Raw genomic sequence first — 27575 nt, forward strand, 5'->3', positions numbered from 1 at the left:
TTCAGGCAGAAATAACCAAACAGGGTGGTTCACCTCCCCACAGGGGAAAGTACCACATAGTGGATGATAAGGGAGTAACTACTCTATTGCAGAGCTACTCTCCACTTATCACCACTTAGACAATAATGTCTAAACTGACCAAGGTTACCCTTATTCTCCCTTGGGGGCTTGGGGGGAGGGGTTGTATAGGAAAGTAACCTCTTTCTAGCTTGGTTACCCCCACTTTTGAACAGGAAGGGGGGTTGGGAGCTCACCGCCTCACATCCTAGCACAGTTCACCCCTTTGCATCCTGGTAAATGCAGTTCACAGTTAGGGCTTACTTGAAAATTATCTGTAGTTTTTCGCCAAAGTTAGTGCAGACATTGCTGTATATCTCTAGACACATGTTTCTGGGTTTAGCCCTTCATCAGTAGAGAGTAGAGAACAAAACAAATTCATCTGGGGTTGCTGGAAATGCTGCCAAAATCCTCTCAGGTCAAGTACCGCACACAGGTGCATCTCCAAAGCTCGTTAGCCCACTGGCTCAAGGGAGCCTTGTAAACAGGAAGGGGGGTTGGGAGCACTCTGCCTCACATCCCAGCACAGTTCGCCCCTTTGCATCCTGGTAAATGCAGTTCACAATTAGCGCTTACTTGAAAATTATCTGTAGTTTTTCGCCAAAGTCGTCGGTGCTGACATTGCTGTATATCTCTAGACACGTGTTTCTGGGTTTAGCCCTTCATCAGTAGAGAACAAAGAAAATTGATCTGGGGTTGCTGGAAATGCTGTCAAAATCCTCTCAGGTCAAATACCACTCACAGGTGCATCTCCAAATCTCGTTAGCTCACTGGCTCAAGGGAGCCTTTTAAACAGGAAGGGGGGTTGAAAGCACACTGCTTCACATCCCAGCACAGTTTGCATCCTGGTAAATGCAGTTCACAGTTAGCGCTTTTTTGAAAATTATCTGTAGTTTTTCACCAAAGTTGGTGCAGACATTGCTGTATATCTCTAGACCTCCCCACTTTTGGCCTGTTTGTCAGTGTGTTTGACTGTGTTCACTGGGATCCTGCTAACCAGGACCCCAGTGACTGTGCTCTCTCCTCTAAATTTGGTTGCTGGTAACTTTTTATCCCCACAATTGGCATACTGGTGCCCCCATGTAAGTCCCTAGTATATGGTACCTAGGTACCCAGGGGATTTGGGTTTCAGGGGATCCCTATGGGCTGCAGAAGTTATTCTGCAATCCCATACGGAGCCCATGCAAAGGACTCTGCAGGCCTGACATTGCAGCCTGCGTGAACCAGGTGCACGCATCTGGTTTCACTACAGGTCACTGCACTAGGTCACTGTAAGTCACCCCTATGGTAGGCCCTCTCAGCCCAGAGGGCAGGGTGCAGGTACCTGTGTGTGAGGGCACCCCTGCACTAGCAGAGGTGCCCCCACAAACTCCAGCTCCATTTTGCGAGACTTCGCGAGTGCGGGACGCCATTTTACGTGTGTACTGGACATAGGTCACTACCTATGTCCAGCTACATAATGGTAACTCCGAACCTGGGCATGTATGGTATCAAAAATGTCGGAATCATACCTCAGATCTTTTACAAGTATTGAAACTATGATTCCATGCACTCTGGGGGCTCCTTAGAGGACTCCCAGCATTGCCACCACCAGTCTTACAGGATTTCCGGGCAGCCCATCTGCTGCCACCCCTCAGACAGGTTTCTGCCCTCCTGCTGCTTGATCTGGTCAAGGCCAGAAAGGCAGAACAAAGGATTTTCTTTGGGCGAGGGAGGTAACACCCTCTCCATTTGGAAATAGGTGTGACTGACTTGGGAGGGGTAGCCTCCCCAAACCACTGTTTTGCTTTGAAGGGCACATTTGGTGCCCTCCGTGCATAAACCAGTCCACACCGGTTCAGGGACCCCCAGTCCCTGCTCTGGTGTGAAACTGGACAATGGAAAGGGGAGTGACCATTCCCCTGTCCATCACCACCCCAGGGGTGGTTCCCAGAGCTCCTCCAGAGTGTCCCTGGGTTCTGTCATCTTGATTCCAAGGTTGGCAGGGATCTCTAGGTGCATCTGAGTGGCCAGGCCAGGCAGGTTCTGTCAGAGGCTCCTCTGATACGTTGTTCCCTGGTTAGGTGACCAAGCCCCCTCTTTGAGCTATATAGGGTCTTCCTCTGGGGTGGGTCCTCCGATTTGGCTTGCAAGATTCCAGCAGGACTCCTCTGCAACCTCTGCTTTGACTTCTGGCTCCCAGAACCGCGACTGGACCCTCCAGGAGCCTACAAGCTGCAGATCCACGAGGAAGACTCTTCTGCAGCATTGTATCCAGAATTCCTGCCAGCTTTTCAACATTTCCCCAGCTGTGCATCCTCAGAAGACTGCAACTCTTCAGCCTGCACAAGACGAAGAAGGAATCTCCCTTGGGATGAAGGCCTCACTCCCCTGCATCCGAGGTACCTGGCTGCATCGACAACTGGCTGCGTGGATCTCCCCTCATTCTGAGTGGTGTGGATCCTGCATCACGGGTGGTGGTCCGGAGAGTTCCCCTTGGTCCTGTTTACCAGCTGTCGTACTTTAGTAGTGGTAAGTCCTTTCCACTCCACCCAAGACAGCACCCCATGCACTGCGTCCTTTGCAGCTGCCAAGGCTTGTTTGCTTCAACTCCAAGGGGAACTTCAGGCAATGTGTAGCACTGCGAGGTCCTCCGACGACATGGGAGCAACTTATGTGGTGCTGGGTGGGCTGCTTCAGCAAATTCTGTGTCCCTGTCCTGTGGGACACCTGTGGGTGCTGCCTCTGTGGGCTTTCTGCGACGCGGAGTGTCCCCTGTGACTCCCTCTCCTGGGTTAAGTCCTCCTGGACCTTGCTGGTCCCCGGCAGCACTAATTTTCCTCCAACCACGAGTTTGCCTTTGCCAAGGCTTTTTGGTGGAAATCCTTCACCGACACCCATTTACAATCCAGCTTCCAGCTTGGGACACCTTTTGCATGAATCGGGAACTCTTCTCCAACGTCTGTGCTGCAGTGCTGACCTGTCTTCCTTCTTCGTCGACCAACTCCAAAAGGTATCTCTGGGTGGGTAGTACAGACACTTCTGGACTTGGTCCCCTCTCTCCACAGGTCTCCATCTTCGTTAATCCATTGCTGATTTCTTGCAGGCTGTTCTGGGTGTCCTCTTTTTCTTCTTTTCATCGTTTGGGGTGGTTTTTGGGAAATCCAGTGTTTTACTCCTGCATTCCTGGACCTGGTATAAGGTGTAACTACTATAGGTAACCACCACCCAGGCCAGCTTTCTGCAGTTAGGCCCCCATTTCTCAAGATAAGGATCAGATACGTTCCTTTTTAGGCTTGACCGTACTTGATTCCAAGTTCAGCTGCAATTTTGCAAGTGTTGTTCAAATCATTAGGGAGATTCAAAAAAAGAGAACCAAGCTTATGGGGAGTGAGGAGTGTGAGACATCATTTTGTAAAGTTAAAAAGACCATAAGTAAACTGTAAACTTCGCACTTGTATAGTGCACTACTCACCCGTTAGGGTCTCAAGGCGCTGTACGCATACCGCTATGGAACCCCCCCTGGCTTTTCCCTGTGAGGTGCCCACTCCTGGGCACCCCCAGGGTGAAGCCAGGCATCCAAGCGCTGTTGGGGCCGTTGTGGAGATTAAGCAAGCTATTGCCCAGAGTGGGACCCATTAATTAGATTAGGCACTGAGGCGAGAATTATCTGGTTAAAGGGAATTGAGCCCAAGACCTGCCGAGGCAGGACTTGAACCCTGGTCCTGGGCCAGGTCTCTGCGTCAGGGTCTGCCGCTCTAACCATTGTGCCACACTTTTCCACTAAGTGAGATGCCCACACTGGGTCACTTTGATGCAATTATAAAAAACAATTGTTACTACTGATTGCAGTCTTAGAGGAATGGGTGCAGTTCTCTCACGGGTGATAGGAGGGAAGGAAAAAGGTGGTGGCCTTTGCCTCACCCTCACTTACGGGTGCAGAAACTCTGTATTCTGTTATCGAGAGAGAGAGGCATTGACCTGTCCATGGGAAATTAAACATTACCTGTGGGGCTTACCGTTTGCAGTCAGGATGGATCAGCAACTGCTAGGGTAGATTTTCTCTACCACAAGATATGAAGATGTCACTCCCTAGATCAAAAGATTTTTGGAGGGTATGACTGAATTCAGTTTTGTCGTAAGGCATTTATCTAGGGTAAAAAAAAAAAAAAAAAAGGTTGCAGTTTGCCTATCCAGATTGCCTGTGTAATCTAAGGGTAAGGGGATTGGATGTGCAGTGTATCAGTTTGGTGTGTGAGGATGCCATCAGTGAGGAAGAATGGAAAATGGCGAGGTGAATTGAAGGCACTTAAGGAGCTCCCAGTTAAAGGCTGGCCAGAATACAAAAATATCTCAGAACATTTGAGAGGTTATTGGAATGTGAGGGAGGAGTTGAGTTGGGCTGATGGACCTTCTTAGGAGAGAAAGGGTCATACCTCCAGATGAGAGAAAAGGTGATAATAACCCTGGCACATGAGGGTCATCTTGGGAGGAATGTGACTAAAACCCTGAGTAATGGAGGTGTACTGGTGGCCTAGTTTGGAGAGGCAGGTGGGAGGAGTAGTGAAGGATTGTGAATTATTTTCAAAGAATGACAAAAGTAAGGTGTGTCTAAGGCTCCTTTAGCTCCAGTTGAAATACCAGAGGAGCCTTGGAGAAAGCTAGGTTTGGGGTTTATGGGTCCTTTACTTTTGTTGCCATCAAGTGAATATTATGTCATATTGAAGGTAGACTACATGTTAAAGTTGGTGAGGATCTAGATATGTCAGTTCCTTGGACATCAGAGTGGTGATTGATTTTCTTAAAGAGGAGTTTTCTTGTGAGGGAATTCCTAATCAGGTGATCACAGACAATGGTGTTCGGTTAACTTCCAAGAAGATAAAGGATTTATTGAGTTTTCTCCATTGTATATCTCAAGACAGCATTGTATTCACCACAGGCATATGGTTTAGCCGAGTGCATAAACAAGATTATAAACTCAGGTGCTCAAAGGGCACTTAAGGTTCATGTGCCACTGGCAGTTGTGCTTTGTAGAATTTGCTGGGCACATTGCACCACTCCAAATAGTGTGACTGGCAGTCACCCTAAAATTGTCTGAGCAGGAGGGCTGGAAGCAATAATCTCAACTCGGCTTGGACGAATTGTTGGCGACCTGAAAGGAAGTTTGAGGCTAAAGAGTGTGACTTGCCGGAGTTGCAGAGGAAGTGCCAGTTCCGATACAAACAAAGGTACAATAGTAAAAATGGAGTGAAATAAGTGAAGTGGATTGTTGGAGATAAGGTGTTAATTAAAAATCCCAGATTTGCCTAGAAGGGATCCTCAATGTTTATGGGTCCATATGTGATATAGGGGGTTATTACAACTTTGGAGGAGGTGTTAATCCATCCCGAAAGTGACGGTAAAGTGACGGATATACCACCAGCCGTATTACAAGTCCATTATATCCTATGGAACTCGTAATACGGCTGGTGGTATATCCGTCACATTTGGGACGGATTAACACCTCCTCCAAAGTTGTAATAACCCCCATAATCTGTTATGAAGATTGTTGTGAGATTGGATTCTGGAGATGTCTGGAACATGTCAAGACTGGTGAAGTGGAATGGCGAGAAGATCTCTGGGGATTCCAAATCTGTGCTGTTAGTCATGATCAGGAAGTTCACAAGAGCAGTTAAGAATGTTTGTGAAGGTCAAGCGATGCTGGCTTTCATGTTACCGAGGGTGCACAGCTGAGTGTTTTGCTTCACTAATGACCAAGCTAAAACACTCATGCACTGACAAAAACCTCCGGAATGTGCTTCTTAGTCCAAAGAAGACATTTATTATTTCACTACGCAAGGTTCCTAAAAGGAGATTAGCATGCTGAAAGCACACGTTCAAAAATGGTTACAGCAATGAAATGAAAGAATGTACAAAGATTCTCCACTGCAACATAAACAGCAAATATATGTATCTATGTTATTATGCAAAGCAAATAATGAATTAAAAAATATGCATCACCATTAGAAAAGGGCATCACTGCTTCATTTCCCTCCTATTCAGCATCAGATCGCCAGATCCCAGATTCTATTGAGGAGAGAGATCAATTATCTTCACAGGGAGGATGGCACACTCCAGCGTCCTGGATGTGCCTGAGATCTGCAACCACTCTCTGTCCCTGGTCCATCTGGTCTCAGCCTCTTATACTTTGAACAAACAAGAGAGGAAAAGTTTAGAACATCCCTCTCCCTGCAGAAGTTTATTTAAAAAAATGCTGATTGCTTTAGGCCTGCTTAAAATAAAATTACAAGCAAATTAGGTATGCATTGTACACAGCAACATAATGAAATGACAAGAGCAATCACTATAAAGCAATGGAAGTGGGATTACTATTATAAACAGTTAAACCAGGCACATCTACAATAAAAAGACTGAAGCTTATATATTCTGATTGGGATAATAACTAATTGAATAGTGTCTCTAGGATAGCGAGTTAGTATAGAGTAAGATGGAAACATCATGAGTCCTACTCATGTAAAGGTACACGGTCCACCTGTAAAGTTTGCTGGAATTTAAGTGAAAGTGAGGTTCCCATATGAGAATTGTCAGCCAACTGGCAACTTAAACATGCTTAATGTGACTGGCAACAGTCATCAGGTGAAGCCATGTTGTTTGTTCCATTAGAATTGCAATCAAACAGGTTGATAGAACATCCATGGTACTCTGCATTATTCCCATGCAGAACTTTGATCTGTGAAGCACAATTAGTGCCAAATGGATCCATAGGTACCGCCCTTCAAAAGCAGCAGGGGTGTTGCGCAACGTAATTGATCAGTCAGGTTCAGGTTGGGGTTGCTGTTCCACCCCACCACATACGCCCGAAGGGAGACCACACGGAATACTCCGGGTCAGAGGCAAGTCGTAGTATGAACTGTAAAAGAAACAAGTATGATCTTTCTTGCAAATAACATTTGTCAGCTGCAATGTGCTCCTCTTTTCCTTTCCTTGTTTTATGATCAGCAGAACATTATTAAAGCCCTTCACTATAATTTCTGCAGGTTCTGGAGGACCATTTGGGGATTCCACCCACACCTTAGCATCAGGGTTTTTGTCAGTTGAACCAAAACCTCCCTTTCCTTGCACTGTCAGAAGGGCTGGTGCCGTCACCTTCCTCACCAATCCTCCATACTGGACTTATGACAAGTTGGGCAATTTTGTGAGCAAGTAGGTTAAGACCTGCAGATTCTGGTGTGGCTCTGTGACGAGCTGAAGCTCCAGGTTTTATTTCCCAGTACACAATGGTGTTGGTGGCCACACGTGGTTGTATCAGGGTTAACATTTGCATCAGGGCAGTTTCAGCATTTTGTAATGGTCTGTTATTTAAACTCTGGAAGGCTACAGTTAAATGCTCACTCCAGGTTTTCAAAGTCCCATCAGATAATTGTTTAGTCCAAAACCCCAGGGACACTCCTGTTCTTCTCTGCTTTTGCAACCTGCTCCACTCTACATATTGTCCCTGGATAGTTACATGCAACACAGTGTTTCCTTCCTGCACTGTCTACAAATCTAAACGCTGTTGAATTATTTATTTTGCCAAATCAAAAGCACACTGCTGCTCTCCACCCCATTCAAACTCATATTTTTTTCTTGTCACTTTGTACCAAAGGGTTCAAATTTTACTAAGATGAGGGTCATACTGTCTTCAAAAATCAAAAAATCTCATGAATTGCGGTGTCCCTTGCTTAGTGCTCGAAGTAGCAAACTCCAGAATCTTTTGTTTTACCTGTAGCAACATCTCTAAATGTCCTGGCCACATTTTACTCTGCAAAAGCTCTGTGAATATATTGTTAACATCCTTAACTTCTTAACTTCTTTTAAAGAATGCATTTAAACTCCTGCCAATTTCTGGGGACTACTCTGTATTTTTTGTCTAAATATTGGCTGTGCACGCACGCACTACGTTCTGCTCATGTAGCTCACACTGGCCCCCACCTTTTTTAACCTCCTCATTACTGGAATGTGAAAAATCAGATTTCCCTGTGACATCTTGGTAGATATCAGCCTTATCTTGTAATAACTTATTCTAACAAGACAATATAGTAACAAGCCTGTTGCTGTAATTTCTTTTTCTCAGCTTCTGTTTACACTTCTCTTGCATTTTTCTGTAAGCAGACAAAAGTATCCAAAACCTCCTGTCAAGAACAAAAGGGACATCATTCTGTTAAAAAAAGAACCTTTTTTAAACATATAGGTACAGTTTTTAATTCTGTTTTATCCAAGCACCCATCCCAAAACTTAGAAAGTCCTGATAAACAAGAAAACACATTTGCCAAGACATCATAAGGCATTTTAATTTCACATGCGTTTTCAGAAAAGGTTTTCAGTGCTTCCTTTAACTCTCTGAATAAAAACATATTTTCACTTTTAAATTGCACACTTTCAACTTCCAACCTCCTTTTAGACTGCAGACTGCGCTAAAATGTTTTGCTTCACTGAGGACCAAGCTGAAACACTCATGCACTGACAAAAAGCTCTGGAATGTGCTTCTTAGTCCAAAGAAGACCTTTATTATTTCACTACGCAAGGTTCCTGAAAGGAGATTGGCATGCTGAAAGCACACTTTCATAAATGGTCACAGCAATGAAATGAAAGAATGTACACATGATTCTCCACTGCAATATACACAGCAAGTATATGTATCTATATTATAATGCAAAGCAAATAATGAATTAACAAATATGCATCACCATGAGAAAAGGGCATCACTGCTTCATATCCCTCGTATTCAGCATCAGATTGCCAGATCCCAGAATCGATCGATGAGAGAGAGATCAGTTGTCCTCACAGTAAGGATGGCACACTCCAGCGTCCTGGATGTGCCTGAGATCTGCAGACACTCTCTGTCCTCGGTCCATCTGGTCTCGGCTTCTTATACTTTGAACAAACAAGAGAGGAAAAGTTTAGAACATCCCTGTCCCTGCAGAAGTTTATTTATTTAGAAAATGCTGATTGCTTTAGGCCTGCTTTGAAAATAACACATCGGGACTTGGCCACAGTTCCAAGGTGCCAATTCAAAACAAGTCTGTTTCCTGCCGTCTGAGTACATTCTTATCAGCCTAAGCCCTTGGTGGGATAAAACACAAAGAATAAAAACATGTGACCATTGTACAATGTGGAAAAATACTTGCAGCTTTTAACGTGGCAGTGTCTAATGCTAAAATAAAGTCAGTAGGCAAAATGAAGTTGGTGGTCACTAATGTGACGGTGTGCTGCTAAGCTAAGTGAAACCTGGAGTCCGTGATCATAACTCACATATTATTACACTGAGTCAGCATCCCTGAGGGAAACCAGTGTTGTAGAAGGATTATACTACATTAAGTTGTGGTTGGGGCTATGGGTATACATTTTTCCATATTTACATTGTTAGCACATCATGAAGGCTGCGTCAGCTTCCCAAACAAGTGTTCGCTGATAACACTGTACACATGCCATGGATCTTGAGCAAATGCAGGGGCAGAGCTCAAGAAGCACAGAATGCCTGATTTTAAAAGTGGTGATGTGCTAATGCAGGGACTATGACTAAAGTGCATTAATTTAACCCCTGATATGTCACTCTTGGCAGAGCTGACTCGAAAACTCTGTGCACATGTCAGAGCTACATAGGTTTCTTTCATGCTCATTTTTCATTCATTAGATTTCAACATTTGCATAGATGCACGATCGGTACATAATGAAACCTGGGCTCAGTTGTTGGCTCTGGGTATTTTATGTTTTTGGAAAACCTATAAACCATATTTATCCTTGTGATCAGAAGGGTCTGACGGACGTAATGGTAGGCTGCATTTGAAATCTGCCATTGTGACAAAAAAATACAGATGAAAACATTGTTACCAGTTCCTATTTTTTCTACTTATTTTCAGAATTTTTTTATTCCATTTATTTCAACAATTTGATTTTTTAGGAACACCTTCAGGCATCTACACAATTGACCCCTTGATGAATTTAGAATTGTCTCTACTTTTCAGAAATGTATAGCTTTCTGGGATCAGTATGGGTGCGGTACATGTCGGACAAGACACAGTTTTCTCAGAATATTAATTATGGCACAATTAGGCCTGGTCAAATTACTTAGAGCAACCTCAAATTGGTCTGTTCAGTCCAGGTTTTTGTGGTTTTAAGTTGTGCAGTGAGAGTGGAAGGTATTGTTGTATTAAATCTTAAGAGTACTGATTTTAAATGAACCGAGTGGATGAGTGGTGAGCGGAAGAAAATTATAGTTTTGTTGGCTTTGGTGTTCTTGGATCTGGAGAATGTTGTGTCTCCAATTATGGTGGACTTACTGGCGTCATAGCTACCAACCGGTCTAATGTAGCAAATGTTATAAGGGACAGAAGTGTTCCTTAGAGATCGTTTGAGATTGTTGCAGTTAAATGCAGTGTCAAGAACAGGACTTTACCTAAGAAGTGCAGGAATGTGTTTTATCATCATTTGTTGTATAACAGTGTTGTCTTCAGGTTTTTTTTTAAGGAGTGACTTTATTTGACAGTTTAAGGGGGCATGCATGTGTGGTATCTGAAAATGAGGGTCAGTGTGCAATGGACAAGGCCCTGTCTGTGAGTGAGACTGGAATGGCTCACTAGCAACACAAAGCAATGCCAATTTTCCCTCACGCCACCCCTGCTTACATCCTCCCCCTCATAGGCAGACTACCCTCTTACTCTGACATTTCATTGGCTCATGGGTAGCACTCACCAATCAGACTTACTCATAGGCAGCCAAGCAGGCACTCATACTATTCCTGTGTATTTGCATCCCATCCCTCTCATTTAAGGAGCTCAAAGACAGCCTGCCCTTCTTACTTTCACTCAGACAGACAACCTCGCTTAGACGATGCCAGCCTGCAGGTACCCACCCTATTCACCCACAAAATAGCATAATTCATAGCCTATGCCTCTTGCCATCACTCATAGGCAGTCTTCCTCTTACACTATCCCACAGACAACTCCCTTCTGCCCTTGCTCACAGTCCATCCCGCTCACCCACAAATTTACCTCACTTATGCAAAGATGAGTGTTTTGTTTCTCTTCACAAGGATGATGATAAAAGTGAGTAGCAATGCTTTTATTGCAGACAGATGTGTAGGTGCAGTGTGTGGGATGGAGTGGAGTGATGGGGGTGACGGTGTGAGATGGCATGCAGGTATGGGGGGGTGATATGTAGTAAATGTTGACTCGCCAGAGTGCAGTCCTCTGACAACTCCAGTGAGTTCCTCTGGATGCAGTAATGCCAAGACTTGCTCCTCCTATGCTGTGAGCTGTGGGGGAGAAGGCGGGGGTCCACCGCCAGTCCTCTGTGTGGTGAGCTGGTGCCTTGCTGCCACGAATGTACCTTCCCCCGTAGGTCGTTCCACCTCTTCCTGATGTCGTCCCTTGTTCTTGGATGCTGTCCCACAGTGTTCACCCAGTCCACGATTCTCCGCCATAGCTCCATCTTCCTGACAATGGATATTTGCTGTATCTGTGCTCCAAACAGCTGTGGATCTACCCTGACTATTTCCTCCACCATGACCCGCAACTCATCTGTGAAATGGGGGTGCCTTTGTGTGGTGTGTGTAAGTGTGTGGGTGTTGGGTACTGTGGTTGGGTGTGCGAAGTGGGGTGCATGAGGGATGTATGGGTGTATGTGTCTAGTTGTTGCAGTGGTCTTGGTGTCAGTCTGGTGGCAATATTTTGTATTCGTAAAAGGTTGTGGGTAATGTGGGTGGGTGTTTTATAGTGCTGTGGGCGGGTGGTTGTGTTGTGTGTATGAGTGTCAGGTGTGTGTATCTGGTATTGGCCAATGTTGTGTAGTTTAGTATTTGGGTGTCCGTTTTGAGCGCGTAGGTGTGTACCGTCAATGATTTACCGCCATTGAATGTCCGCCGTGGTGATTTGTGGGTCATGATTTAATTGAATTTTTTTAAAAACAATTTGATGCAGGGAGATACATGAAGTATCACACCTGGCATCCAGAATATTGATGGCAGTGCACCATTACACAATGTGTGCAGCCTGTGCCATTGCTTCTCTTATGGTCACATAGCTGAGATAGTTCTGTATAGCTTGAAGTGTGGAGTGCATGAGTGCTTGCTTCCATCAGAACTCTGTTTATCCTATTTGATATCTCTGCTTCCATCTATGCAGTTCAGGTAATGCCAGTATAACTGTACTGGGTCAGTTTTCTTTCTGTAGTTGATTTGGATTTTTGTAGATTGTCACCAATGATAATGTTTCTCTGTTTTTTTTAGGATTGGTGAACACCTCAATTAGGTGATGCCTTTGCCAGGTGCTGAGTTGGTGCACAGGCCCCTGCAGCTCTATCGTTATCTGCTCCGTTGTTGCAGACAACTGCCCTCCGAGCCCATGCAGCACCATTATAAACATGCAATTCGGCAGGTATGTCCGCACATCTAGAGTCCTTTTGGCATACAGAACTGACAGACCTCTATAACTGCTTGTGTATTTTAACAGCTTATTATCTGCCAAATACAAATGTATCTATTTTGCTTTCAAGATGCCTCCTCTGTTTAAGCTAAATTAAAGTTGCACTTTCCAGGCTGATGCTGATTTCCTGGCAAATTTGAGAACTTAAGAATTTATGTGGGTCTTCTGGCAACAAGAGCCTGATAAGACATCCTTTTGGAAGGTGGACAATTTCCCTCTGGTGAATATTCTTTCCCTCTGCTTGCTACTACCTACCAACAAAAACATGCACCACCACCATGCTTGGCTTGAGGGACAGGATGGGTCTTCTCCTTCAGAGCAAGCAGACCTTTCCCAGACTAAGGAATATATTTAATTCTGTTCATTGCATGGATGCCAAGAAACCTAGCAAACAACCTTTGAGATGTTAGTTATGAGCAGCATAAGTGAACGGTGAATGTTTCCCTGAGTTACTTCAGTGATTCACCAAAGAAAACGAATTCCTGATAAAGCTTTCCTTACCATGCTAGGTCTAAGGGCATTCTGTCCCTTTCAGTCCCAGCTGTCTGCCCCGTGTGCATCAGCTGATGAGGAGGGCCTTTTAGCTTGGCGAGTCAGGGATACATCTTATGAAAGTAAACTGGGTGCATAAAGAAGCAATAGCGGCACATATAATATAGCTGAATACCAAAGTATACTTGTACTTTGCCTTCATAGGGATATTCCTTGGGATTCTGATCCTGGGAACATTCTGTCCGTGTCATAATGTCGAATAAGTTCCATGGGATATAGAAGTAGGATATGTGTACACTTTGTAGGAAAACCTATTCTGCTGGTTTTAGAAGCCTAGGATTCAGACTCTGGGAAACACAGATGACTGGGCCAGAAATCCCACAGCTTCCCTGAAACCTAGAAACCTTATGTCTATTGAAATTATGCATAGGTTCCAATGGCTTCTGTATTTTTTTTAGGGTCATTTGTAATCTTGAACATAAATAAGGTGTGCATTTTTTAGCTGATTGTTGTGGCTACGTATTTCTGGAAATAATTTCAAGGGCCTTTCGCTTTTGAGGATACCTTTCGATGGAAAGCATTGACTGTGGATTCTGGTGTTGTTTTCTTGGGACACTTTGCTTTGCAAAATCAGTGTGGAAAATGACTGCCAGTCTAAATGGGACATTGTATGTATTTTCTCGTTCAAGGATTCAAATAGACTTAATTTTATGATGTTACTTTCACACATGTTCAAATTTAATAACTTCTTTGTAAAGTTTTTATCACAGATAATTAATCAGCATTGTGGCTATAGAGAATCCTCCTATGGCGAGGGGAGCATTACTTTTTTTAATAAAAAAATAAAATAAAAAAAAAAGCATGTCACATTTTTTAAAAGAAAATATTCAATGCTTCAGTGATGCACCCTTGTAGCAAACAGTAAAATGCAGCCCTGTAGCAACCAGTAAAATGCATTGACTGTGATGGCGGTTCCTGCCTTTATAAATGAAAACCTGCTTGGAGGTAATTTATTAATTTGATAGGCAGCCTCTCCACTATGGGGAGGAGTAGTTTACTTTCTTCTCCATGTAGGACCCACAGGCCGTCTGCCTAAACATAGATCAGCCCCTTAGTCTTATGTTTGATTAAAAACGGCAAGAAAATATTTTTAAACAAAAATATAAACAGTTTCCAACATTTGCTCCAATCCTTGAGAGAAGGTCTGCAGTATCCAGAATCAAGTAAAATAGTTAATACATTTGTAAAATGCAAAGTAAAAAAAAAAAAACGTCTTTTGGAAATAGAATTGGGCTTTTTGTTGATCACACTTTTAAAAAGGGTACAATAAAAAAGACAGTGCTGCTGACACTAAGCAGGGAGAGTGTGAAATGGCTTGTGGTGAGTTGCGTCCTCTCCTACCTTTTTATGTTAGTTTGTTCCTTTCTTTGCTGCTTTCTTCTTTTTCTTATTTTATGTATTTAATTAGGAGTTTTGTAAAATTCTGGTTGTCATCCTGAGATATCGTAGGACAGTTCAAGGTGTTGCTGTGTTCTAGAAATAAAACCGATAACATTTTCAGCATTTAACATGAATGAACTTTGGTTTATACAAAATTGTTTCAAATAAAGAATCATAAAATATAGTGCACAAGTCTTACATCCCTATGAGCTTTGTAGTTACCAGGTTCTTCCTGTAGTTCGTTGACATATTTCTTTGGGTAGTTTGATTCATTAGAACTCTAAATTTTTCAAAGTGAACAACAACAATTTTAACCTTTTTTTAAACAATTGTTTATTTCATATACATCCCGTGGACCACATTATGTGTTCTAGCTTCCACATAATGCTATTTAGTGGTATTGTCCATGTTTTTATATTGATTAAATAATTGAGAGTTCTGATGCATTGAAATCTAACTACTAATAATTCTAATCGATCGATATCTTAAGCATTGAAATTCTAAGCCATCAAAATCTATTTTCCAATTTTATTTACCACAGCTGTGTTGATCCTAGTTTGTGGCGAAACCTTTAATCTGAGGCTTTTCCCCCAAAATAAGCTGCTCTTCAACTTTCAAAAGTGCCTTTTAAGTTGCTGGGTTGATGCTAAAAGGTTTGAATCCCGAAGATTCTCTCTCCCTTAAATGCCAGTGCATCAGAATTCTTTATCATTTTCAACCTTATTATGAGAAAAACTATGCCTCGTGATTTGTAATCTAAATTGTGAAAGAGAAACATGTTTATTTCTACTGCACATTTGCCTAAATCTGCTGTATTTTATGACTATTATATCAATACAAAATTGAGGCATTATGAGCCTACATCAAAGCATTGCATTATATAATGAACATTCATTATGAAATAATCAACAAAACATGCATTTGTGAATGATAATAGCCACAAATAAATTAATAAATGAATAGCATGAGGAGCTCCAAACATGGGGAAAAAGCACATGTATCCTCAGATATCTATTGAAACATTACATTGAACCATTACCTAATGCTTTCCTGTTGGCCTCCACGTTGACCATAAAGATATTACGTTGATTACCAACTATTCTAATCATAACAAAGATCTTTGCTGCTTTTGGTTATGTTTGCGTGATATAGATACACGTGGATACATATTAAATTGAAGGATGGGCTTTAATTCAGCCAAACCCTATGCAAAGTGGGTTACCCCATCACATTATACATTAATGTCCACTGTCCCAAAATGTTGTGTTTGTCAGTTATTTTACCGAATTATGAAGACATTTTCATGCACACCATACAACCGATTCATTTTCCTCATGGTGCTAATTTACAGAAATTCCCAGGTAGTTTTTTTTTTTATCCTTTTCATATAAGAGGAGCATAGTGTTTTACAGAGTAAACGTATTGTCACAAAAGTCTTTCAAACATGGCATTGTGTACATGAAATTTATATTTTTTTATATTAACATTTAAACAAATAACTATCAGATTATCCATATTTACAATCTTATGCACAGAGAATTGAGGTTATGTGCTCAGAATTTCTAGGCTCTCTCTTCAAATTGAGAAGCTGGAATTAGACTCTCCAGGCTCCCCTCAGGTGGCTGTGGGAATGGCACCCAGGCATCCTTAGCCATGCACCTCTCCTTGTTTTGAAGTGATACAAGCACGAAACTGATAGGAGTATTTTGCCAATTATTATTCCTCCATAATGCTTCTCTCCTGTTTGTCATTTTAAGTAATGTATCACTGTACTCTTTGTTCGACAGAGTTTTCGGGTTCATGCAGACGAGGATGACCCTGAGCGGATTCAGCAAATCATTAAAAGGGCCATTGAGGACGCTGACTGGGTCATGAACAAAGTAAGTCTGGTGGAATCATTGCATTTACTTTCTTAGTTTACTGCCTAAGAGGTGACTTGTGATTCTTTTTTATGAGTTTCTTTTTTTAGGGTTCAACCTATCATCCTTACCTGATAAGTGCCTTGGCACAGGTACGTGCTCTTGAAGGCATGGCGTGGGTAAATAGCTGTTTATTTGAGCTGATCTCAGAAAATAATAATCTGGTGGAATAAAACTGTATATCTACATATACTGCTAGGCTTCTCCTCAGTACCAGAAACGTGGGATGTTTGCTTTTGAACTAAAGAAGCAAACATCTTAAAATCGAATTACTTCACAAAATGTATGTGGAACTTGGTAAGCCAGCAGGATCCAGGCTTAATGGACTCTGCAAAGGTTTACAAAGAAGGTGCTTGGAGAAAGGCAGAAACTACATCTGATATTAGACATGTATTTCTCTTTGTAAGGTTGTAGTTGATTTTTAAGGCAAGTCTTGAACAATTAGAAGGAGGTAGCCATAAATGTTTTAGGTGGGAGGGAGTTCCACATTTTTAGGGCATTGCACGAAGATGAACACGCCTTTGTGAAGTTTTTATTATACTCTGGAATGATATTTTCTTAGTCTTTGCTTCCATCATCTAACGTCTGTTTTTCACCAGGTATTTTGAGGTGGCCTTGTGTAATGCCCTGTGTGGAACACAGGTGTCTTGCATGTTCTTGGTACTTCAGCAGGCATTCAGTTCAAAGTTGTGAAGATGTAAGTGGTGATGTGATACATTTTCTTGCTCTGGAGATGAGGTGGGCAACAAAGCAGTAGGATGCTTTTAATGGTGCAATTCAGGTCTTGGTGATGCCCATCACATTAGTGGCATATTCAGGGCTGTGCATGACCATTGCTTGAACTAAGTTCTTCAAATCAGATCTGTGGAGGAAATGTCTAATATTCCATATGATTCTGTAATGGCAGTTGGCTTTTTTTGTGATGGACTGTATGTGGCTGTCCAGGTTGAGTTTTGAGTCTAGGATGACACTCAGGAATAATGCTGACGAGATTGATTTAGATTCAGTTCTTATTTTTGTTCAGATGTTAAGTCCACTTTCTCAGTAATTCACACTTTTGTTTCGTTGAAAGAACAAGGAACTCTGTTTTCTGGGTGTTGACCTGTAGTGTCAAATTTTCCATTCAGGTCGCTTTTCTGATGTGCATGTGATTAAGGGCAGGAGGCTATTTGGTCAGTCAATTTTCAGGTTTACCTGGAAATAACCATCGTATTTGTGAAAGGAGACACTGTTTTTGGAGCAGTTCACCTAAAGATTTACCATAAAGAATGAACAGGATGCAGGTATGTTGCCAATTTTGGCCTTCCCAAATCGGTTAGTAAGTAGAAGCAGGACTAGTACATAAAAGTGTCTTTGAAACTCATAAGCACTGTTAGAAAAGTGAAGAGGATAGCTTGGCCAGTTATATCAAGTGATGGGGATACGTAGAGTAGCACTAGGAGACCTGCATTTCCTTTGTCAAGATGTTGGATGGAGTGTTCTCTAATACAAGGAAGCTTGTTGCGACACATTCTCCTGATGTGATTGCAGACTGAATACTTTCTAGGAGCATGTAGTTGTTGTACTTGGATGGCCACACGTTTGAACTATTTTTCCCAAGAATGGGAGGCCAGTGATAGGTCTGAAAACGTGCCATTCAGTCCTTTAAGGTGTAGTTTATCTAAATTCCTTCTTTAATGTGATCAGTGCCATTCCCTTTCCTGAGTACAGTGTGTTCATTAGCAATGCAGTGGGCACATTTATTGCAACTGGATTCATCAAGCTAGTAGGTGAGAGTTGAGGAGTGTTGTTTTAGGAGATAGAATAGCTCTTTAGAAAGGTCTCTAGATTTATTTAGTCTGCTTTTAAGTAGTGCTTCTACAGGAGCTTTTAATACATGTGCTGTGAGATGCTCAGTTCTTTGTGGGTGGCTTCAGACGGGTGCTTCCTCCTTTTTGTTTCAGCTGTTCTCAAGATTTGCCTTGGACTACAAATAGAAGCTTTTTCTTGCTTATGGTAATGTCTTAGCATGAGGGGGGGAGAGATGTCCAGTATGCAACTAAGGTTGTGGTTGTGTTCTCTACCAAATAAGTTGGGCTCAGCGCATGGAGTTCAAGCAGCGTTTAAGGAGGTAACCTAAACACTTTGGGAGCAATGCTTTTGAGGTTTCTGGTAATTCTCAGGGTTTTCTTGGTTACATTGTCTTGCGTAGTAGATGTAGATGTAAATAAGAGGGAGTTGTAAATTATCAGACTGGTCTCATGGTAGAGCCTAGAGTGTGTATGATCTCCTGCTGGGCCATTATGAGGTTACTCATGGGGCCTTTTTCTGCACATGACATTTCAAGTACTTGATGAGGCACTTTTCACCCAGAAACGCAAGGCCGGCTTTAGGGCGGTGCAACCGGTGCAGCCGCACCGGGTGCTGACCGGGATGGGGGAGCACTGTGTTTAACAATAAGCTTAAAAAAACTTGCAATTTAAAAGCACCTGCTGAAAAGTTCCTTGTGTGTCTAGCCTTCAGGAAACAATTACAATTTCAAGATAACATTAGATTAATATTCTTGCTAAAGCGAGAGAGATAGAGCTTCGTCCAGTGGCAGTTTTGACTCGGCATAAAGTAGTGCAGAGGGTTAATATGTCTGATGCAAAGAACATAACTACATTTTAAGTGGCTAGCTGAGTGGATTAGTAAAGCAAGCCTTTACCAGCACTTAAAACCAATGAAACCTATGTGGTTGGATAGGTGAGTATTCGAGGGAAGTGTGTCTTTCACAAGAATGTTGAGGGCTGATCTGATGGATTCATTCTGAGTGCAAAACATTTTTCCTGGTGACACAATTCGTAATGTTGTTGAAGTGCACGTCTTTTGTGTGAGGGCAGGTGTGATTTATTGACTTATTTGTTTACCTTACTGAGCCAAGGACACCTGCCTTCTTGCGCCGATAAGCTAATAAAAAGAAATGGCCGCTACACCATTGAATAGGCACACACCTGCGTGCATGTAGGGAATGACACAGCCCCATGCATTTTTTTTTTTTTTTTTGGCCGATGTTACACAGTATCTATAAAAAAAACATTAGCAAAGCAAATTGGTCAATAAGGCAAAACCTACTGGCTTTGCCAGTGCTTATTAATAAAAATACATAATTGACTATTTTCTATGACGCCATGTGACAGCTGATAACACTTTCATTAGTTAATAACTTTCTATTTTTTCTTTTTGCAGTATAAAAAGGATAGGTAGATATTGGATACGTGGGACAGCGACGGAGTGATGGTGCACTATTCTTGAAGTAACCAAGAGCAAATAATCGCATATTTAAGAACATCCGATTAATCGCCCAAAAACATGGAAGCTTACATTCTTTCCTGTTCAAAAAAGACCTACTTGAAGATGTGCCTGGAGATGACATCCTACTATGTATTTTAAGCTGTTAATTTACAGAGGCAAAGACATTCGAGTGTGCATTTGCTTTATATAAGGATGGACTGTCGGCATCCAGTCTAGGGGCAGCACAGGCAGGCGAGGCCACATTACCACTGTTGTCTTCCTAATATTGTGATTCATGGAAATATATGAAGAGGATTGTTCAAGTGCTGATCTTGTGAACTTCAGACCTTTCCCCACAACAATTTAGGAGCATGATCATGGGAGATCTCCATGCAAAAACGGCATGTAGGTGCCTTATTTGCCTCCCGCAACTTTACGGCCACCTCCATCCAGAGCTACTGTAACATAAAACAAAACTGTACATTGGTGTACATTTTCTGAAAGTATAATCTGTTTTAAAGCATTACCTGAGACATCAAATTGGAAAACCAATGTGATGAGCAAGTAAAACAGTGGGTTGACACGTTAATGTCGATTTGATGTAAATGGACTGTGATTTGTGGCTATGACAAACCCTTGTGACTTTTCCTAAAGGAAAATTAATTCTGGAGTTCAGGAAATACTATAAAGTTGCAGAACTGGTATTAAGACTTAGTTTCGAGTCTCAGTAGACTGAAAATTGGAAACAATAGGGGCCGATTCACCAAGAGCCTCAGAGCCTCTGCGTTTGTGGTGGAGTCTACACAGTTGTGGCAGAAACTCTGCAATGAGACCCTGCAGTGGCAGAGGCTTTTTGTGGATCGGGCCCTACGTATCTGGATGGCCATGTTCTAATTTATTTAATTCACAACATATTTTACGTGTTGTCACATGAGTGTTTCTTTATCATCGGCACATGCAAAGTGATCACTCCAACCATTATAAACACATTTAATTGAAATTCTCCCTTCTGGAACAAACGGCAACTTTTGTAGAGGAGCAAAGGAAATGAATTTGCAGTATGCAAATCTAAAAACGTGTGCAAAAATTAAAAATGTCAAAGTAATCTTTTTCCCATAGCATGCAGTTAGAAAGAAGCTTAACGAAGAATACTAATGTAGTTTTCTAGCTACTGTAAACTCTGCAATGCTCAGTTGTTGAGACAACTGGATGGAAACTTTATCCTCCATGAATCCTTATCTTGTTTGAAGAGGAAACGGAAACAATCATCCATTTTTCCTTGTGTCCAAACTATTACTGTTCTGGATTTGGCAACCTATGTTCATGTACAACGACCGTCCCCTTTCACATCACCTTAACACATTCAGGTTTTTATAAAGTGCAGACTGCAGCCAGATTATCTGTGTAATATTGTTGTGGTCTTGGTCACACAGCAGCTGGAGGCGTTCAACACTCCTGTTATCCTACAACCTGCTAACAAGCTATGCAGTGTAATCCAGACATATTTCCTGTATGAATTTGTTGGAGCAGGGACCCCTCAATTTTGACACCCCAAAATTTTCCTCAACAGAAAGCTCACAATTAGATAAATCAAAGACGGTGTTAAACCTCAGTTTCACGAGGCAATGTGCCCCCAAGGTAAGGCACCTCCCAGTTCAACACAAATATTGGAAATACAGTCAGTTAAGTAAAAGGCTCTAATCAGTAACTTAGTTGTAGATCAACAAAATAGCTTAAAGGATTTATTTCAAATATTCATATTAAATGTGGTACAGAGTCAATGCCATGAAGGCTCTTCAGCAAATAGGACATTAGGAGAAGTCCAAAATCAAAATGATATTAAGTCCCAAGTGGGAAGTAAAAAAAGGAGAAAAACGGACAACATCCCGAGTAATATTCGAATAGTCTGTGACTCACCCCCAAAATTGATGGGTTTTAACATTTTTTTTTTCACATATAAAATTTGTTAATCTGCAGAATCATTGTTGCATGAAACGCGTTACTTTCTTAGCACATCAGAGCACAATTTCAGTAAACCTCGTATTGACTATGTCCATGACCCTTGTTCTTTTGACAGGTTCTGTGTTGACTAGAGGCATAACGCTGAGGCTTCATCTTCGACCTCAACTTTAAGGTGTACATAACGGACCCTTTGTTTCAGAGAGGTTTCGGCCCCCTTATTTTTGTTATGGTTGTTATTCTATTGAGTATTTCTGTGCGAGTGGGCTAAAATGAAATTGTAATTTCTTGATCATGCAAATCCGAAATTGCATTTCCAGATCATATAGTTTGGTGATTTTTGGGAGTGGGCAGCATTATATTGTTCTTATCTGGTCTAATTTTAACTATGTGCATTCCTTTAACTTTTAAATCATATGTTGTATTGTATTTTATTCTTCTTATACCAATTAAAGGGCCTGATTTACGTCTTGGCAGGGGGAATACTAGATCACCAATGTGACGGATATCACAACTGTGACAGATATTACGATCTTCATAGGGTATCATTTGATCGTAATAAGGCGGACGGGATATCCGTCACGTTTTTGATGGGGTATTTCCCCTCCGCCAAGACCTAAATCGGGTTCAAAGTATTTTTATTTGATTGGACTATTCCACTACATGAATAATAATTTTGCCCACTCTATATTAATGCCATCTGGAGATGGTGGAACAAACTAGATACATGAATAACAGCAAGCTACTAGGAATGAATAGAGTACGGTGAGCTAGTAGAAAGACTTTGAAGTAATGGTTGCAGTTTTTTGACTGAGCCTGTGAAGATTAATTGATGACAGTATTATCAATGACACTGGAAATAAGCAAATATGATTCTGTTTAACCACGTGCTGCAGAAATAACAGAGTGAAATGTGCAGGTGTGTAGTTAACAAGAGAACACACTCTTCTACACAACAAAGAAAAATCACTTTAAAAGCAGCAGTACCATATCACTGTACATGTGTAATTAAGTGTGAAACTACATTCTGTGCATTTTTAATGATGTACAAAAATATAAATGCACAAAATCCTCTACAACCTGTCCCCTCTGATTATTCTAAAACCACCAAAGCATATAATTGATCTAATTAGTCAGCAATTTTAACACAGTCTGCATAATTTTCTGTTTCTTTCGAGTTGATTCTTTCATCAGTTCAAGCTGATCTCTGGCATTCTCCAGGTGAAATTCTTCCCTTTTCCTCTTTGACGATCCTCTTTTCCCCTTACACCCACAACTTAAAAACAAATACTCAGAAAATATGAACAAGACAAAAATGATTGCACAAATTAATACAAGTATTACAGAGTTAGTATTGGCATAAACATACCCCCTCCCAGACTATGGAACCATTCACCAACCTTGCTAAACCCTTTTCCTATTTCAGTACACCAGGAACCTACTGTTTCACACAAGCCAATCTCCTCTGAAGCTTGAACTTCATGAGAAATTGTTAGTTACGTTTAGAACATCTGCATTAATAACCCTTCAGTAATCTGGTATGAAAGTGTGCCACTCCATAACCTCCAACACCCTGCAAAAACCACCTTCCTTCATAAGGCAGTTTTGAATAATCATAGTGCCCATTGCAGTTAGTTCAGATATATCTGCATTATAGCACCAGCAGTGTTAAAAGCAAGCCCATCCAGAAGTGTAGACAACTGTCTAATCTTCATATTATTAATAAGCGCACCTAGAGGTGGAATCATAGCACCTAATACGGTCCACCCAAAACCACATTTCACTCTTTTCAAGCTGACAGTGTGATTCATCCCCCTCACATGATAAACTCTAGGAAACACTGATAAAGATAGCACACACTGACCCAATTATGAGGCAGATTGAGCTAAGCAGTCTTACTGCACTCATAATAAATCCCTCTTTTTCAGAATTGGTTTGTTACCAACCAGGAAATCACCACTAACACCTCCTACAACCCACATATTCAATAAGCCTAACTATTGCAAGATTGTGCGCATCTTACACAATTCATCCTTTCTCTCATGCTCCATTCTCAGTCTTGGATGCACATTTGACAAACTAAAGGAGTCCTCAGCCTTAATCTGCTGTCTTGTCTTTTCGTCTTTCAAATCTCTCACAAATTTCACTCTTCTTTTGCTCTATTCCCTAACAAATTCTAGTTTTTCTTTAAACTGTATATATACTCCTGTTTAGTTTTGTGTTAATAATATGGTTAAATTATGTAACTGTATTACTAAATGTACCACATTTTAAACCATCATTAGCATCTTCTGCGACAGATAAGGCAATAGAAACACCTGCTTATTAAAAATGCTAACAAACATGCTATAAGTTAGACCACAGGACAATGGAAGTTGCATGTAGGTCGCTCCTTCGCCTTTTCACATTTTAGTATCGATGTTATCATTACATCCACTAACCAAACTTTCCCTATGTGTCAGTGTATTAGAAACAACATCATTATGTACCGTGGGTAATTCAACTTCTGTGAAGACATATCCCACTGGAGAGAGGAGGCACAACAATAAACCAATTAAGACCTTGAGAGTCATTATTCGGGAGATTAAAACAACAATTTTGCAAGATTTCCTATATGGCAGTTTCTCTCAAAAACAAAAAGTAACCAGGAGTTCCACAAATCAACTAAAATTTTCTTTACAACAATAATACAATTTTTGTTCTGCTTTTTGTTCAAGGTAATAATCAAAAATGAATAAAATGTTGGATAAACGGGCGACAGCTAACTCCAGCAGCCATTTCTGCACTTTCCTGTTAGGAGGCGGGGTCAACAACGAAGCCTCATTAAGGACAGTGACTCTCCCGCAGCACGGGACAGACAAATGCAGCATTACCTGGGGACCACTACAAACTCCAGCAACTATTTCTGCATTACCCTTCAGGAGGTGGGATCACCAACGTTAATTGGCAACAAAAGCCCTCAAAAGGGCAGTGACTCTCCTGCACAGTGGGACGGACAAACAAATGCCACACTACGTGGGGGCGACTACAAACTCCAGCATCCATTTTTGCACTTTCCCGTCAGAAGGCGTGGTCACCAACATTTATTGGCTTCAGAAACCCTCATAAGGACAGTGACTGTTCCCGCAGCGCAGGACGGACAAACCAACGCTGCACTACCTGATGGGCAAATACACACTCCAGCAGCCATTTCTGCATTTCCCTGTCAGGAGACGGGGTCACCAACGTTCATTGGCTCCAGTAGCCCTCGTAAGGTCAGTGACTCTCCTGCAGTGGGTGATGCATGCAGGTGTGCTCTGGCCATGCCCAGGCTAAGGGTAGGCCCGCCTTCCCCCCCCCCCCCCCCCCATCGTGCCTGACCGAGGCTGGGAAGGGCCACCCCTCTAATGTTTGTTCTTCGCCTTTCATGGTCTCTAGAAGATCATCTAATTTCATCCCTGTGCCAATACAGTCGCTCTTGTTCACCTATGGGCAAAAGAAGGGCTGTGGAGCCTCTGGTCTGGAAAGAAGACCAGAGAAGGCCCAAAGCTCTTCAGGCCGAATGCAGGTGTCCCTCCCTGCAGCTCTCTGGTGCTAAAGGACATTGAGGAAAACACCCTGTTAAGATCACTCCTTTGTTTACCATAATGTCAAAAGGCCTCATTAAACAAGTCTCAGGCGAATCTCCTGGCTCGGACATAGCTGCAAAAGGTGTGCCTGGGGAGGACTCAGAAATGCTTGTTTCGGTCCATGGTTCCCTGTCCCCTCAGGAGCCTGTAGTCATTGTGACTAACAGATTTGTGCCCCTTGCAGACATTGCGGAGGATGACGTCCAAGATGAGACACAACAGCTGGCAAATCCAGGGGAAATTTGGGGAACGCTAATTGTATGTGTGCTTTCAGGGGAGTTGCAAGTGCAGAGGAACTGCTTTTGATTGAAAATCTCCAGGATGACGTTAGTAGCTTATAGTCTCATGTGACAGACATAATGCGAGAATTAGGGAAACTGAAATTGTCCAAGAGTCTTTTGAGGGGCAATGTGCTAAATTCTATCGAAAATTACATGCACACAGCACTTATGCAACAACATCCAAACACCAGCACGCATATTCCTCAGATGATTAATATCTGACCACAAGGCGCTCCACACGCTATGCATACAAGGGTCAGGAAAGAGTTTGGATCATTAGTGCCAGACCCACCTACACGCGCATGCAGTTCACAGCCAATCCAATACTCAAGGGAGGGATTATCCTTGGGAGGACACTCTTGAGTAACTCAGTCTGGATTCCCAGCCGTATGCTTAATCAATGTTTTGAAGCTAGCTGTGGGGGCAAAAGAAGATGAGGGCTCACTCAAAAACAATTGCATCCATTTAATTATAACTGTACCTAAATGTTGTTCTGTAATCTATTCAGATATAGTTCAGAAGATGCAACAACCCCTTAATAGGAAGTGGGATTACATAGAGCTCAGTGTTAAACACTTGTCAATAGTTGAGGGCTTGATGTGCATTGGTCTGCACATAATTCCTTCCTTGGGCTTGCTAACGCGTCCCTTTATGTCAATTTTATACACATTAGGACTCGTTTTAGGCCAATGAATCTTTTGACCCAGTGGTGAGACACCGTAGGACGAGATAACTAATCAATATGTCAAGTAATATATCAATAAGGTCACTTATATTTATCACCACAATACACTTTACTTTGGATAAAGACATTGATTAAATTGTCGGCGCAACCATGACCCTTTAGTCATGAATAACCACACCTTTATTGGAGTTTAGTGAATATTATTCCCTATTGATTACAATCTAATAGTAGAAGTGTCAATCTCAAAACCAAGAAGCAAAAGAGCAAAATCATAATATGGCAGCTGTGATAAGACTTCGAAAATGCAAAGATCACAAACAAAAGAGCACCAACCTAAGATACGCATAGATCAGAGTGCATAGAATATCATATACATCTCAGTTCAGCATAGCACAATGTCAGTCACGTCTATTTGTGTCAGTCAAAGTGATCACCTAGCCTAGCCACTAATTAGCATCAGCATGTTGGACTTCATGCAAAATAATTTTGAACACAAATTTGGAAAACATCTGACTAAGGTCTCTATCCAAAAATACAGCAGTTGGTACCTAGAAAGGAAAAGCAAGCAGACAAGTTACAATAGTATTGTCATAATTACCCTCCTTGGAATAAGTCAGCATACAGGATCAGTCTTCGTCTTCAGGACATCAGTTAGATCGCCGTCAGTCTATTTCATCTAAGGGACAGGGGACACGTCCCTCATAAGGAGGAAAAGTGTAAGGGGCAGTCTATGGATGAGGATGGTTTTGTTTAAGTCTCAAATCACCAAACAGAGTGACAGAGTTTCTGGATGCAATCGATATAATTCCCTACCTAATTCTAACGACCCTTCTGTGTCATGAGTTTTTATCCCTTTTTCACAATACCTTCCCCCAAAATTCTATTGGATATTCGCTATACCCCACTATCTTTAAGCTATCAAATTATACATTAGGTAATCCAAATTGTCACCCCACGATAATTTATAACACTTTGATTGGTCTTCATAGTTGACGTCTTCGTAGGTGGCACATCCGGAGGATGTCATCTCCTTGGCACGTTCCTCAGGTCAAAAGTTCTCTTTTCCATGTCCAAATGTCCTTGAATATTTCTACTTTTGTTGCAAAACGTATAAAGTCCACTGTACAAACAGCCAATATGCGGATGGGAAGAAAATCATTATGGCTACATGAAACGAAGAAAAAAACAAATGCTGGGTCATGGCCCTTTGCGAGTCAGCACACTAGAAAAACAGAAAATATGCTTTAATATGAGATTTACACGGCTAAAACTTCGACTCACGCTAACTTAAGGCCTATAGAATTTTCAATGTAATATCGTAAATACTAATATAAGTTTGATTAATCATATCATAAACAAGTTTTCTCATTATTGTCATTAGTTCAGTTTATCATAGTCATGATTCAAATGTACGTTAAGCAAATAACTAAATTATTGTCGTT

General features: G+C 41.7%; 1 protein-coding gene across 1 annotated transcript in view; it reads left to right on the plus strand.

Annotated features, from left to right (window-relative positions):
* Window positions 1–24125, plus strand: part of LYRM9 (LYR motif containing 9) — a 31819-nt gene extending 7694 nt beyond the window's left edge. The window contains exons 2-4 of the mRNA XM_069226966.1: window positions 12302–12449; window positions 16217–16309; window positions 19556–24125. Of these exons, the coding sequence (XP_069083067.1) occupies window positions 12327–12449; window positions 16217–16309; window positions 19556–19573 (234 nt within the window). The 5' untranslated portion in view covers window positions 12302–12326 and the 3' untranslated portion in view covers window positions 19574–24125. The remainder of the gene's footprint in view (window positions 1–12301; window positions 12450–16216; window positions 16310–19555) is intronic.
* The last annotated feature ends 3450 nt before the right edge of the window (window positions 24126–27575 follow it).

The sequence above is a fragment of the Pleurodeles waltl genome, chromosome 3_2 (assembly GCF_031143425.1).
Source record: "Pleurodeles waltl isolate 20211129_DDA chromosome 3_2, aPleWal1.hap1.20221129, whole genome shotgun sequence".
NCBI lineage: Eukaryota > Metazoa > Chordata > Amphibia > Caudata > Salamandridae > Pleurodeles > Pleurodeles waltl.